Raw genomic sequence first — 15,367 nt, forward strand, 5'->3', positions numbered from 1 at the left:
CTGCCCAAACTACCGTCCGCCCTAGAGACAGCCGAACAACTGTGCAACCAAGTATTCCGGCTCTACGGTCTTCCCGAAGACATCGTCTCCGATAGAGGGCCCCAATTCACCTCACGCCTGTGGTCGGCCTTCTTCCAGAGGCTCAACATCAACATTAGCCTCACTTCTGGCTACCACCCAGAGGCCAATGGCCAGGCAGAGCGAATGAACCAAGAACTTATCCGTTATCTCCGCTCCTACTGCCACCAGAATCAGTCCGATTGGAGTCGATATCTGTTCTGGGCCGAGTATGCTCAGAATTCGCTCCTGAAACCAGCTACGGGTCTCACGCCCTTCAAGTGTATCCTAGGATATCAGCCACCACTGTTCCCATGGTCCGGCGAACCCACCGATCTGCCCGCTGTGGACAGCTGGCTTCGCAGAAGTGAGGAAGTCTGGAACGAGGCTCATGTTCATCTACAAAGAGCACTCAGGCGCCAGAAGGAACAAGCAGACCGAACCCGTCGTCCAGCTCCTGGTTATCTTCCTGGTCAGTGGGTCTGGTTGTCCACCCGGAATCTTCGTCTTCAACTTCCCTGCAAGAAACTCAACCCTAGGTACGTGGGCCCATTCAAAATCATCCGTCAAATCACTCCAGTATCCTTCCGTCTAGCTTTACCTCCTGAATACCGTATCTCACCCACTTTCCATGTCTCTCTGCTTAAGCCCGCAGGTGGTCCGAGAGGAGGGGAGAACCTAGAGGGGGTCGGTGACCAGAGACCTCCTCCCCTCATCATTGAAGGTGAGGAGGCTTACCAGGTCCATGAACTACTGGACTCCAGGCGCCGGGGCCGCTTGCTGCAGTATCTAGTGGACTGGGAGGGGTTTGGCCCGGAGGAGCGGTCCTGGGTTAACGGCGACGACATCCTGGACCCCAACCTCATCGCCGAATTCCACAGGATCCATCCGGAGCGTCCGGCCCCTCGACCGCGTGGAAGACCCCGGCGCCGCCCGCCTCCTCGCTTCTCCTCGCTCCCTCCGATCGCCACCTGAGGGCGTCATCCCCTGAATACTAACCATTCCCCGGACTCCATTACCCACTATCCTTTGCTCCCCTGATTAGCTCACCACCTGATTCATATCTTCCTGAACTATAAAAGACTCTTGTACCCACTGCCAGTCGCGAAGTCTTGTTTTGCCCTGGCCAACAATTCTGAGCGTTTATTCCCCGTGTTTAGTTTATCTTGTGTATGACCTTGGACTGCCTTGACTACTCTGATCTAGCTCGCTGCCTGCCTTGTGTTCTGTTTGTTTGCCATCTGGTTTATCCTTCCCTGTCTGCCGCCAGCCCTGACTTCTTGCCTGTTCCTGATACTGAGTTTGACTTGCCTTCTATATTGCCTTTGCCATTGTTTGACCCCAGCCTGTACACTACGATTTATTAATAAAGCTGCATATGGATTATTCAGAGTCTGCCCCGTTACAATACGTTTGGAGCTACATTTAAATACATTTCAGCCACCCTTAAAATGTACTAATGTCTTTGCATTAAATATCCAAGAAAGTATCCTTTATTTTAAAGAGCAAATGCAAATCAGGTCTTAATTTATAGAATGTTTTAAATTATAAAACAATAGACATACTGTTTAAAGTGAAGGCAAGAAGTAGACACTTTCTTTATTGTGAAACAACAGCAGAGCATTTTCAATGAGGTACTCGAAACACTCTGGGTGAACTTAAAGAAAACTGATTGTATTTTCATTTTTCATATTGTTAATTGCTAAGGTTGCTTCGCCATGATGTTGGCTTAATGTTTTAATATGTGAAAGTACAATTAAGTTTTGATAGATGGATGTTTTTCAGCGAATAAATATTTGGGAAAATGCACAAATTACTTTTATGGTGCTCACTCTTTTGAACTTTGCATTAAAAAATATTGGCCATGGAAAACTCAGAAATACAAAATATCTCTTTTTGTATTCCATGCACTCTAAAAAAGAATAGTTGGTTTAACTTGTTTAATTAACAGAAAATCTAAATATTATGTTATCTGAACCACATTAATTATTGAAGTTGATTTGACAAAAGAAAAAAAATGTTGACAACAAATCATAAAATTACAGTGTGGTCTAAAGAAATTCATACAGGTTTGGAATGAAATGAGAGTAATTAAATGATGACAATTTACATATTTGAGTAAGCAATATAGTGCAATGTCATTGATTCTTCAAACTGGATATCATTAAATTGATTGAGAAGCAAAAGCCCAACTGTAATACCAGCCTTTTTAATGTATCTGTTTGTTCAAGGCATAATAAAAAATAAAAAAAAAAAGTACTGACCATTCGTTTGCTATCAGAGTGAGTGCATGCAAAAATGAAGACAATCACCTACAGAAGCCTTTTATAGTACCACTAGACAGAAATGTCGTTGGACATGGTGAGATAACATTCAGTCGTGTTCTTTTATCAGCATTAGGTTAGCTGGAATGGTAAACCTGTGAATTTATTGCATATGCTTTTCTTTGGATTTTATTTATTTTGTCACTTTGCTAGAACAGAAAGAGAATGAGCGATAGATTAGACTTAGACTCCCTTGCTTTGGATTGGTACATACACTGGGGAAGCTGCTTCCTAATTGGTCCCTATCCCTAAAGCCCACCTCCTCACCTAAATATACTGGGGGTAATAATCTGGCAGCTGTGTCTGTCAGGAATTCACTATAATATCAACAGCATATTCCAGTAGTGGTAAACTCTAGATGAAAACCTAATTTGTAATTGGAGAAGAAAAAAGCCCTACAGCCTTCAGATTCACTGGACTAGCTCAGGATTCAGTGCATGGCCACATTCTCTTCTCAATTATATTTATTGTCCCCCTTACGGGACAATTTATTATGCAGCATGATTTTTTTACACCACATACAAGACAGACAAAATTAATAGCACATTAGGAAATAGCACAAAAGACAAAAATTAAAAATTACCTCTTCCTATTTTAATCAAGCAAATTAATAGCATATAGAAAAAACTAAAATTTAAATGTTTGTCTTAGCTATTTGTATAGGGATCCTGAGGGAAGGGTCTGAGATGAATCATAAAGAGGGTGAGATGTGTCAGATATGATGTGTTTTCTTGTAATTTCACACCCAATAATTTACTGCAGTTATTTACAGCCTTTGATAGTGAATTCTTTTGTTTGACCTTTAAAGAGGCAAACCAACAAATCAAATAAAAATGTTAAAATCGATTCAACATATGCCTTATAAATAGCAATCATCAATGTCCTATCAATATTAAATTTAGCAAATTTTCCGCATTTAATTTATTAAATTTCCGCAAACAATAAAGTCTTTGTTGGCTCATCTTACACAATCTATCGTATTCTCTACAAAAAAAATAATTTATTATCAATAATAGTAAATAAGTACTTGTAATTTTTGATTTTTATTCAGAAGCAGACCAGCCTCAGCCTCATTTGCACCAAACTCAGTACACACGTGTAAGGCCACAATCTTTGGTCACGATAAAAATATTGAGTCTATTGTACACTAGGTGGCGCTATAACAGGAAAAAAAACATGAAAACGGATATAACCACCTGTCCGTTAGTCCGATTGAGTTGAGAATTGGCATGCAATGTCTTGGTCCAAGGGGGCATGATAGTCTATGAGGACATTGGCGTAACTCAAAAAACATGGACGCCATTGCCCAGTGAAGTTTGAGCACCTATTATACAAGGTTAACGGAGGCCGATCGGAACAAAACTCGATGGGCATGTTCGACTCATGGTCCTAGAGGTCTGTTAGTGCCACAAGTTGGCACTAATGAGTTTTACTCCTCAATAATCATGTGGTGTTTCATAAATCCACAAAATATCCATATCATTTGATAGATCTCCTCATGCAGAACAACTTTGCCCCAAGAACCAATGCTGTCAATTAAATCATTCATTAATTATTCGCAAATATATGAAAAACCTACTTTTGCAAACTAGTCCTAGGTTTTTCACCCGATCGGAACAAAACCACTGCAGGACAATTCTCTGGACTCTCTAGATCAATAATTATCAAAAAAAGTTGAACTTTATCATTTGGTCATTTAGAAAATCGGTGTGGCAAAATATACTCAAAAGCCTATAAATCCTAAACAAAAACTTGGAACTTCATGAAAATAGGTGAGCATATGCCACATATGGTTCTAAATAAGCATGAAAATAATTGTGGCGATTGGGCAACAGGTATAGAAGTGATAACAGTTAGAATGATGAAAAATTACAATATTTCTATGATTAGAAATTAAATCTCAACCAATTCAGGCAGCACCGTACTCATTCGAACCGTCTAGATGAACTCTGTCCACGCTATGAATTTCAGGCATTTTCGTTGAATTTTCACCAAGATATTAGCCAAAAACCACTGGGCACCATTTAAAATGGTGGCCGCCAATGATGTCACAATCCCAGTACATTTTTGCTTCCAACTAGGACTAAATTTGAATCGAGATTGGTGCGATTTGGCCTGGGCGTTCTTGAGATATAAGCACAAAAAGATACAATTTTGACCAGGCGTAACTCCCGAACCCCACCACTCACTATCCCTGCGATGGTCTCGTTCCACAGGGACTGTTGAGCTCCATTTACCCTCTGAATTTTTCGACATCCTGTTCCCATGATATAAATCAAATTGTTAATTCAAGAATATTTTAAAAACCTACTTTTGCATACTAGTCATAGTTTTTTTGCTCAATCTGAATAAAACCAATGCAGTACAATTCTCTGGAGTTTAGTAATTATCAAACTTTTGCATTAGCGGATATAAAAGGGTAATTTCAAAATGTGGCCTTGACCAAGTGTCCCTGAAAGCCTACATCTCTTCAAGGAATGCTCAGATCTTTCTGAAAATAAGCAAGCATGTGTGACATGACTCTAAACACGCAATTTCATGGAGATCGGGACAATAGCTACTTCTAACGGTTAAAAATGTGTTGAATGACAATGTTCTTATGTTTATAATGACAATTTCCTGAATTTGTCATTTGCCACCAGATGGCAGTAGAAGGCCAAATACCCTCATTGAAGAAGTTCTTTTCTTAACCCTTTAAGACTGGATGGAGCACCAGCGATCCCATTTGCGTGTCTCTCTTTAAGAGGCAATAAAAATTGAATCCATATAGGTATAGCACAAAAATTCTTTTTGCATACAAAACCAGAGACTTTAAACTTTAATATCAAGCCTCTAACATGATTCTGTTGCGTTGTTTTCACCCTCTAATGAGTCTTTCATGAAAAATGCACAGATCATAGAAAATGGCACATCAATATTTAAAGCAGATTCTCACAATTTAAATGAATCTAAAATCAACATAATATATTGCGATGATCACAAGATATTACTCAAAGAATGATTTAACATACTCGGCTAAAAACATGTCCCTCATCTTTCTGGTATGCAGTGTGTATGCATCCATGTTCGTTTTCCAACATGGAATAACACAAAATAGATATCATTTTAAAGCTTAGAATCTCAGCTTTTTAATGCACATAACCATTTTGAAAAACTGCTGAGAAGTACCTCTAAACCAGACTTTACTGCCCAAGGGCGCCAACTGGCTGCGGAAAAATGAATAACAATTTATATAAATCATTTCACTTTCCATTTCTAAAACAATGAAAACGTGTTGACCCAGAATGTTAAATCAGTGTCCAGAAGTTTGACAGATTCTGGTCTCGTGTATCTCTTTCCATGAAAGTCTATGGAAGCCTTCAAATTAAAAAAATATATAATTTAGTGTTCATCAGGAGCAGCAGAGTCATCTTCCAGGAGCGGCTTGTGAAGTTCTGGATCCTCCACCACCTGCAAAACACAAACAAACATGAACACACAGATCATCTCAGAATCTGTCATGATCACAGTGGATTTGAATGATTGTTTGATGTGATTGTGGTGATGATACAGTACCTTTGCATCTTCATCCTTCTTGCACAAAGCTTTCCCAGTCAAAACACAGAAACTGATCGTCACAAAGAGCTGAAGAAGCGACAACATGATCTAGAAGTGGGTAAAGATTAATGTATTATCTTATAAAAATACAATAATAATAAAAAATATTTAACAAGTTAAACACACATTTTTTTGTAAAAAATAATATTAAGAAAAAACCTACATTTTTATATTTGCATTAAATAAAAAATTACAGTAAATACATCTGTCATGTTTCTTTACGAATTCTGCCAGTTTATGAAGATATCCAGGTAACGTTTTATTCTCAGTGCATATACACGGTATACAGTTAAGATTTTTTGTTGATACAGCATTTTTTTTACACCATCTGAAAATAAATTAATAAAATAAAATACCTGATTGAGACCCCTGTACAAACAGGTCTCAGTGCTAGTCTTCCCTTCTTGGAGACACTTTGCAAAGTCATTATCAGATGAATAATGATGCCATCCTAATGCCAGTTCTGCTGAAAACAGCACAAAAGCCAAGACAGCCAGTGCAGCACTGACTATGTTCAGAATCACAAGAATTACAAGCTGTAAATCAAAACCAACCAAAATTAATGATGCTCTGAAAAAAATCAGAAACTGCCAAAAACTCTTTATTCACACTTACCATCCTAGGACTGGGAAACATGACTGCAAGAACACACATGATTCCAACAACAAGGAACTAAAAGGCAAAGCAAAAAAAAAAAAAAAAAAAAAAAACTCACTCATTGTATTACATGAACTCATTTAGAAACATAAAATTGATCAGAATAAGAAACAAGTCTCACCACACCACCGATCCAAAAAGAAGGTACAAAGCCAAAATAACCCGCTGTGATATTCATAACACCGACTATAATCTGTGGAATCTATAGAATAAGAGAACAAAATTTGTACCAGTTTTACACATGACAAAACACATTGCATGAAGCGTTTTGTAAATCTGATAATATCAAAATATCGAAGTATCTAACTCACTCCAAGTGTTGTGTGGGCATCTTTCAGAATATCTTTCATATCCTAAAAAATACAGAATGCATTGGACTGTAACATAAAGCACTCAGAATCTGGCACAATATGGGCCATTTGTTCTTTGGGTTTAAGGTGACAGTTATAACAATCAGCCGCTCACCTGAGACGCTGTAAGAGTCATGTTACAGCTGTGACCTAACGGAGATGAATCACTTCTGGATTCTGCAGTTTTGTCCTCCACCAACTGTAAAACCATAAACAAACATGAACACATAAAGCAGCTCTTTGAAACTGTCATGATCACAGTGGAGAAATGTTAGCTATATAACGATAACCATACAGCATCCACACCAACAGATAATAATGTTCTGTTTATTATAAATGTGTGCTGTGGTAATGTCTTCTGCTGCTTTGAATTTTCAAGCTCTTTAAAGAGGACATATTGTTTCATCTTTCTTTAGTGTGTAATGTTGCTGTTTGAGCATGAAAGGTCTGTAAAGTTACGAAGCACAAAGTCACTCCAAAGGGAGATATTCTCTATGAACTCCCTGAAATGTCTTGATTGTTGCCTTGAGTTTTCTCCTGGGAATGTACACATCACAATATTTCTCATTTTAATAATTGCCACCCAAGGCATGCACAAAATACGGGGCGAGGCCTGTGTGAGTTGCATTAGTATAGTGTTGCCGCCAATAAAATGCCTTACTCGCCTGTTAATAAAAATGACATCTCTGCATCACATTCAATTCCATCAGTTCTCGCCATCTCTGAAAAGATTCTAGGAGCTTTCAAAGATGGAAGCTTTTCATGGCAATTAACGGGAATTTATGGGAATTAATAGGAACAAAATGGAAATTTGCAAAATTGGAGGTTAGCCAGAGAATTGAAATGCAGTTCTTAAATCATGCAGCATAATGGTTAAAACTGCTTTAAAAGAAAAAATACAGAAAAAAAAAAATACACTAATCTAATATTGAGTGTACATTTGTATAATGCCTTATAAAAAAGTAATGGCCGGCCAATACCAAAGTCCCTTTAAGACAAGTCATTTCATTCTGCGGCCATCTTTGAAACGCCTCTTGGGCATCCATGCAGCTCCTATCGCTTTAAATGGGGAAACATCAAATTCTCCAAAGTTGTTTGCCAAGCTTTTGATTAAATTTCATATTTGAAATCACCATTGAATTCTGACAATAACTGTCTCATAATGTTTTTTCCAAACACTCAAATCATGACAAAAACTGTATTTTTATGCTGGATCAAGCTAATGCATAGATCAAGCATGCGCAGACCTAAATGAGCGTCTCTTGTGCCTCATTTCGGAGGTGCATCTGACTGTTTCTATAGAAACCAGAGCTTCTAACGGCCGCTGAAGTGACGCGATGACTTTACCAGTCGGCGACTAGCTCTTATTTTGAAGACGGGACTTATTCCGCATTACACTTTCTCCTATTCAAAACAATACGAGTGACACATCTTGTGTTATTCTATAGTCTTTGCCAATACTGAGCCTGCATTCAAACATAAACACTAAAGTTCTGCAACGAAAATAGCGTAGCAATATGACAGAGGACAGAAGAATTTGCTGAATAAAGTCATAATTTTTTTTGGTTTTGCACGCTTCATAAAATTACAGTTGAACCACTGTAGTCACGTTGACGGTTTTAACAATGTCTTTAGTACCTTTCTAGACCTTAAAAGGTGCAATGAAGATGCTGCCTATGTGTGGATCAGATTCCCTCAGATTTAATCAAAAATATCTTAATTTGTGTTCCGAAGACAAAGGTCTTACGGGTTTGGGATGACATGAGGGTGAGTACTTGATGACAGAAATTTCATTTTTGGGTGAACTAACCCTTTAAGTGTCCAAGTTAGAATATTCCCAAAATTCCCCAGCTTAACTTCCCATGGAAAGTTTCCGAAACTTTTCCGCCCCTTTGCAACCCTATCTAAAAGTGATTCCAACAATATTGTTCCTCTGTGTTGCTACTGTTACAGCTGTGGTTTTAGACTTCCCCATTCTCATAGAATTAGAATGATTATTAAAATCGTACAGTTATCATCAAAGTTATTGTCCATTGTGTGAACAGGCTTTAATTGTGGTGATGATACAGTACCTTTGCACTTCCGCCCTTCTTGCACAAAGATTCTACAGTCAAAACACAGAAACTGACAGCCACACACAGCTGAAGAACCGGAAACACCATCACTATATGTAGTCTTCCGAAGGTCAGCTGGAGGAAAAGACTATTAACCATTAAAATAAAACCAAAGTCTTCAAGTCAATAAAAGAAAACCAAATAAAAATATAGTATGAACACCAGCTCTAATCCAGTCTGATAAAAATGTGAATTTAAATGTTCATTTCAATAAAACCTTAGTCATTATCTAGCAGTGTTGGGGAAAGTTACTTTTAAAAGTAAGGCATTACAATATTGTGTTACTCCCTAAAAAGAGACAAATGGCTTTATTTAGTTACTATTTATGAAAAGTAATGTGTTATGTTACTTTTTACCTGGGCTTGCTTGTTTGCTTTTTAATAACAAAAAAAAGTTATATTTTTGGAACACGTAAAAGCCCTTTCACACCAAGCCTCATGCTGAAGGAAAATGACGTTCCAAAAGAATAGGACGCAGGAGAAGAAATGAAACACAGATGTGTGATGTTTGTGTAAAGTCCTTTGTGCTTAATGATGGTTAAATTGGATCAGTGAGTGTCTGGAGCAAAGACATTGGTTTAGAAAGTGAGATTAAGTACATAAAGTAAGCTATATTTGTGTAATTTAACGTGTGTAATTATTGCAGATTTGCATAGTATTCTGAGTTGCATTTGACTTTTTTTATTCATTTTAAGGAATACTGAATCTTTTTTGCAGACAAACGCATTCTCGTCACTTTATAAAATTAAGCTTGAACCACTGTAGTCACATGGACTATCTCAACAATGTCTTTACTACTTTCCTGGGCCTTGAAAGTGGAAATAACGTTGCAGTATGGGAGATCAGAAAGCTCTCGGATTTCATTAAAAAGATCTTAATTTGTGTTCTGAAGATGAACGAAGGTCTTAAGGGTTTGAAACAACATAAGTGTGAGTAATTAATGACTGGATTTTCATTTTTGGGTGAACTAATCTATGTGGCTTTGTTAGGAAATGATCAATGATATTCACTTCACTTGTGACTGGTCAGAATGTTTTGGCTCATCAGTGTCTTGTGCTAGACTGCTTTAAAGGGTTAGTTCACCCAAAAATGAAAATTCTGTCATTTATTACTCACCCTCATGTTACATCTTCAGAACACAAATTAAGATATTTTTGATAAAATCTGATGGCTCAGTGAGGCCTGCATCGCCAGCAATAACACTCCCTTTTTCAATGACCAGAAAGCTACTAAAAACATATTTAAAACAGTTCATGTGCAGTGGTTCAACCTTAATATTATAAAGCGACGAGAATACTTTTTGTGTGCCAAAAAATCGAAATAACTTTATTCAACAATATCTAGTGATGGCCGATTTTAAAACACTGCTTCGAAGCACAAAAGTCACATGATTTCAGTAAACGAGGCTTCGTTACTTCATAAGCATTTCGAAATTGCATGAAGGTCTTACGGGTGTGGAACAACATGAGGATGAGTAATAAATGACCCATTTTTGGGTGAACTGACCCTTTAAATTGCTTTTACACACACATTCATTTTACTGCATGAACTGATTTAACAAAAATCTTACCATACTGTTGGCCCATGTAGAAGTAATATAAAAGAAGACGAAGCCAAAACAGCCCAACATAATATTCATGACTGCAACTTTTATCAGTACAATCTATGAAACAAAAGAAAAAGATAGACCTACAGCTTTTACTTGATATGCAGTATTGGAACATTAAATCTTTATTTTTATGATATCAAGAATTCAATCAGTCTCTCACTCACCCCAAAAGCTCTCTCGGTGTCTGTTTCTTTACTATCCTCAGATACAGAACACACAGGACTGTCACTGCAGAACAGAGAACCCAGAATCTGACACAGTACGGGCCATTTGCTCTTTGGGTTTGAGGTGACGGTGATGATCGTCGTTCCCTCATCCTGAGACACTGTCAGAGACATGCTGCTGCAGATGGAGGTGATGGACTTCAACTTTCCCACAAGGAAAGACAAGAGAAACAAGTAGGCTTATGCACCAGAAAATCACAATGATAGTTATGTGATATCATAACATTTTATTTCCCATTCTCAAACAAGCTCTAGAATATTAATAATTATTCAAACAGTATTGTTGTTGACTGTCGTTTTCTCATCGACTGCATCAACGTTTTTTGTTTACAAGTGAACATCCACCTGCGCATGGTTGCTATTTAAGCAAGTTGTTCGGATTCAAGATACTGTTAACTTTTTTTTTTTTTTTTTTCTTTTACATTTTCACATTGTAGCCTACTGTTTTTAGTAGCACGTGAATTTTACAGATCTTAAGAAACACAATAAACATGAAGAGCTCACAGTCCAGACTTGTAGTCTCCTGATTTGATGAAAGTGGATCTGTTTTCAGTGTCAGTTTAGTTTCAAATTTCCTTGTTCGACTTGAAATATAAGTAACGCTACTGTATATGTCATGTGAGACGCAAGAAACGCTGTTGACTGGCAGCAGCTGCACACAGTTATGAAACATAACTCCGAATGTCCGAGGATTGTTTGTGCTTTCTGAAAATCACATGAGCGATGCCTCACTTCCCGTTCACCCCCTTCAGGGTTGCCAGGTCCCAGAAAAATTTCCAGCCCAAAGCCTACTCGGAATGAAAACTAGCCCAATTTCCCCCTGCCCCATCCAATCATAGCTGACAGGTGCGTTATTCTCATAATGTGCCTGGCAATATGACCAGAAATATTATGACAATATTATTTTTCCATATGATATAGATATTTATCACGAATCACGATATTTGCCATTAATGGGGAAGGATTTGCTCTCCACATGTTTGTTAGACCTTGAGAATGAATGTAAACATAACTTGTTTTTCACAATTAAACTGCGTTAAGCCACCTTTCAATTTAGGGCCCCATTAAATCTGTTTTATTTCCCCTGTGTTTTGTGATTTAATACATAGAAAAAATTGCCATCAACAAAAGTGTAATGAAATTAATTAATAAAACTGTAAACATCCGTCCTTGGATTGCCAGGTATCCATTCCAAGCATAGCCTACAATACATTATTAAAATTAGCCTATGTGTTTTGCTTTGTATTAAACTTTTTTCGCGGCCGCTGTACATTATAAAAGTAGCCCAAAAAAACACAACCCGCGCAGGGGCAGAGCCAGGGGATGGCCAGGGTTGGCCGTGACCGGCCGTGCCGTGGCCACCCCTTTGGCCACCCCGCTCACAACTGCTGTTACTGTCTACTTTTTTGTTGACAAGATTTCGTTTATTTAAACGCAGAACCGTCTCTTTAAAACCACAAAAAGGGGAGACTTTTCAGACGCGCACTCCAACTTCGCCTCAAGCGCGCGCGGAAATGATACAGGTGCCGAACTTTTCAACCACGCGCAAATACGGCGCGCTGTATCAGTAGCGCAAAAGTAACTATGAGCATGCAACGTTGTAGTTCTGTCCATTATGTCATGAAATGACCAAAACGGCGATTAAAGCTGCGTTAAAACTGTGCATGCGTAGGTCTGTGTGAGATAGCAGAATATTTTAGTCGCATATATCTATGTGAGATCACAATATGGCACAAGCTGATATGTATTTTTTTTTAATGCATAAAAAAATGTGAGAACTGTGCATTTGTTCTAGAAGATGCTAATTTTGCGTTAATTTATAAAGTACAAACAAAAATGTATCACATTTAAACGCATAATTAATTTTCCACATTTATGTGCTGTTGACTTCCACTTCAGCATCAGCAAATGAATTCAAAAGAGAACACATTTTTTCTTCTTTGAGTTTAATTTAGGTACGATAGAACTATTGCAATTATTTATTTTGACAATATAGAAAGTTAAACATTTAGTGTTTACTTTTTTTGGTTAGTTTTTGAAACAGACAAACTTAGAATTGTTGAAGTTCATTGATAAAATTCAGTGAAGGTTGAATAATCTTTGAACTACAGTATGTAATTATCTGCATGTCTCATCCATGGAGATGCAACAACAGAGAACAAGCTATTTAGCTATAGTGTGAGCCCCTTTATTAATAATATCTCAGTTACAATTAAGTACAAATTAACTGTATTGAGTTGTATTGTAAGCACAGTCCAGTAGATTATAGTCAGACTCATTTTTATTTTGAAATAATGAATATTTCTTTGCCACCCCAGGTTGCTGGCCCCTGCCCCTGCCCTATGAAAAAATCCTGCTCCGCCACTGAACCCGCGGCTTTGTCATTTTCCCCGCAAGTGTATTTTCAAAATAGCCCAACTGCGCGGGAAAACCGCGACCCTGGCAACTATGAACCCCTTGTTCTTTTCTCTGTGGTTGTAGGAATTTCCATTACATTGGCACAGTCTGTCTGGTCGAATTGAGTGTTCTTTATATTTTTAAAGTTTTATAAGCGTATGTTAATTTATCTAGGCTACTTTTGGGGTCATTTTTTGTATTTTTGATTGGGGGTTTAGATTGTTTAAGTGAACATGGTGAGAAAAAAAAACCTTAGATGGGAGAAAAAATATTACAATGCTTTCTGGCGGTTGTAAAATGTTAAGCGACAGCAGATGGCGCTATTGTCGATGCTCCGTGGCTTTGATTGAATGCTTTCCTGTAAAATCAAGGGAAAGTTCTCAGAGCGTCACGAGGCTTACTTTCCCCACCCAAACCCTGTCCTGTATTTTTTCGTTATTTCCACGGTTTAAACCCACACAACTACATTTTTTCTCACGCATGATTTTCTATTTTAAAATTAGTCACATCTACGCAATGTTTTTCTTTTCCACATAAATAATGAGTATTGTAGCCTTACTGTAGTTGGATAATCAACTAATATAAGGAAATCATATATATATATATATATATATATATATATATATATATATATATATATATATATATATATATATATATATGTATTTATATATTATATCTATATGTTTATGTTTAGGTCAAGATAGGATATTTAGAAGAATATTTTTCAGTGTCCACAACAACATGCTAGAGATGGGTTGACTTTCTATAAATGGGCAAAATATTAAAATAAAATAAACACCAAGACATCTTTTAAAATATCTTCTTGTGTTCAACAGAAGAAAGAAATTCATACCAGTTTAGGTGAATTACATGAGGGTGGGTAAATAATGACACACAACACTAGAAATTCATGGTACACATTGAAGGTAGATGGGACCCAAGATGCCAAAGGCTGTGAAAACATTTCCATTATAATTCGCTACCTGAATGAAAATAACAAAGTTCACGAGCGTCTGTTGTCTGTGGCAACACACTTGGATGCAGTGTCGTCAACTAATCTTGTCTTAAACTTCACCCAAAAATGAAAATTCTGTAATTTATTACTCACCCTGATTTTGTTACAAACCCGTAAGACATTTGTTCATCTTCAGAACATAAATTATGATATTTTTTGATGGAATCCGGAAGGTTTCTCATCCCCCATAGACAGCAACACAATTACCACTTTCAAGGCCCAGAAAGGTAGTAAAGACATCATTAAAATAGTCTGTGACTGCAGTGGTTCAACCTTAAATACAGATAGCTGGTATCTGAAGCAGATTTCAAGTTCATTGCTTTGATGGTACATAAGATGCTCCTTCTAGACCTCGCAAAACAAGATACTTCAGGCAGAAGAATCCGGTCTGTACACTGGCCTAAAACTTGTGCATAGATAAAAAAAATATATATATATTTTGAAATTTTTTCTTGTGCATAAAATAATTTTCCCCCGGTGCCACAGCAAAATTGTTCAATGTGTTCAATACTTACTGTGTGTGTGCAAATACAAATCACAGATTCTGAGTATGGGACACCATACGTGACTACATGTCACGTCACTTCATATGATTTATAATCAGTTTTTTCTCATGGGGACCAGAAAAAGTCCAACATTTTTGGTACTATTCTTCTGGGGATATTTGGCAATTTTTATGACTCCATTTATTACAATCTATTAAATAAAAGAACAGTATTTACCAGTCAGACCTCCAGTTTTATTGTTAGGAATCTCAAATGTGATGTGAAAATTAAAAATACCTATGGATCTTGAATCGTTTTTAAAGCTGACAGTAAAACATCTTAGAAAATTGAAAGTAAGTGTCTGACTCACTCCAAGAGCTGTGTGAACGCCCACCAGCTTACCTTTCATATCCTGAGATGCAAATAAACACTAACACAGAAAACCCAGAATCTGACACAGTTACAGGGCATTTGCTCTTTGGGTTTGAGGTGATGTCTGTCAAACCCTCATCCTGAGACACTGTCAGAGACGTGCA

The 15,367-nt window shown here is 37.4% G+C and overlaps 1 protein-coding gene across 2 annotated transcripts; it reads right to left on the bottom strand.

Annotated features, from left to right (window-relative positions):
- Positions 1-4,457: 4,457 nt before the first annotated feature.
- On the bottom strand, positions 4,458-11,623 carry LOC137028224 (uncharacterized). Of its 2 annotated transcripts, XM_067396998.1 has the most exons (11): positions 11,436-11,623; positions 10,872-11,075; positions 10,669-10,761; positions 9,058-9,174; positions 7,101-7,184; positions 6,947-6,988; positions 6,757-6,837; positions 6,594-6,650; positions 6,335-6,514; positions 5,937-6,026; positions 4,459-5,831 (listed from the first exon to the last, which is right to left on the bottom strand). In XM_067396998.1, exons 2-11 carry the CDS (start codon positions 11,043-11,045, stop codon positions 5,763-5,765), a joined length of 987 nt encoding a protein of 328 aa, XP_067253099.1. In that variant the 5' UTR covers positions 11,046-11,075; positions 11,436-11,623; the 3' UTR covers positions 4,459-5,762. The 2 variants fall into 2 exon arrangements, with proteins under 2 accessions (XP_067253104.1, XP_067253099.1); XM_067397003.1 differs by lacking the exon at positions 11,436-11,623 and having other exon boundaries at positions 4,458-5,831; positions 10,872-11,429.
- Between the last annotated feature and the right edge of the window lie 3,744 nt (positions 11,624-15,367).

The sequence above is a fragment of the Chanodichthys erythropterus genome, chromosome 2, assembly GCF_024489055.1.
Source record: "Chanodichthys erythropterus isolate Z2021 chromosome 2, ASM2448905v1, whole genome shotgun sequence".
NCBI lineage: Eukaryota > Metazoa > Chordata > Actinopteri > Cypriniformes > Xenocyprididae > Chanodichthys > Chanodichthys erythropterus.

Coding starts and splice junctions, on each gene's coding strand:
- LOC137028224 (XM_067397003.1), bottom strand. CDS start 11,045: ATGTCTCTGACAGTGTCTCAGGATGAGGGAACGACGATCATCACCGTC. Junction 6,651..6,756: donor CTTTTTGGATCGGTGGTGTG/GTGAGACTTGTT, acceptor TTTGCCTTTTAG/TTCCTTGTTGTTGGAATCAT. Junction 6,027..6,334: donor TGTACAGGGGTCTCAATCAG/GTATTTTATTTT, acceptor ACCCACTTCTAG/ATCATGTTGTCGCTTCTTCA.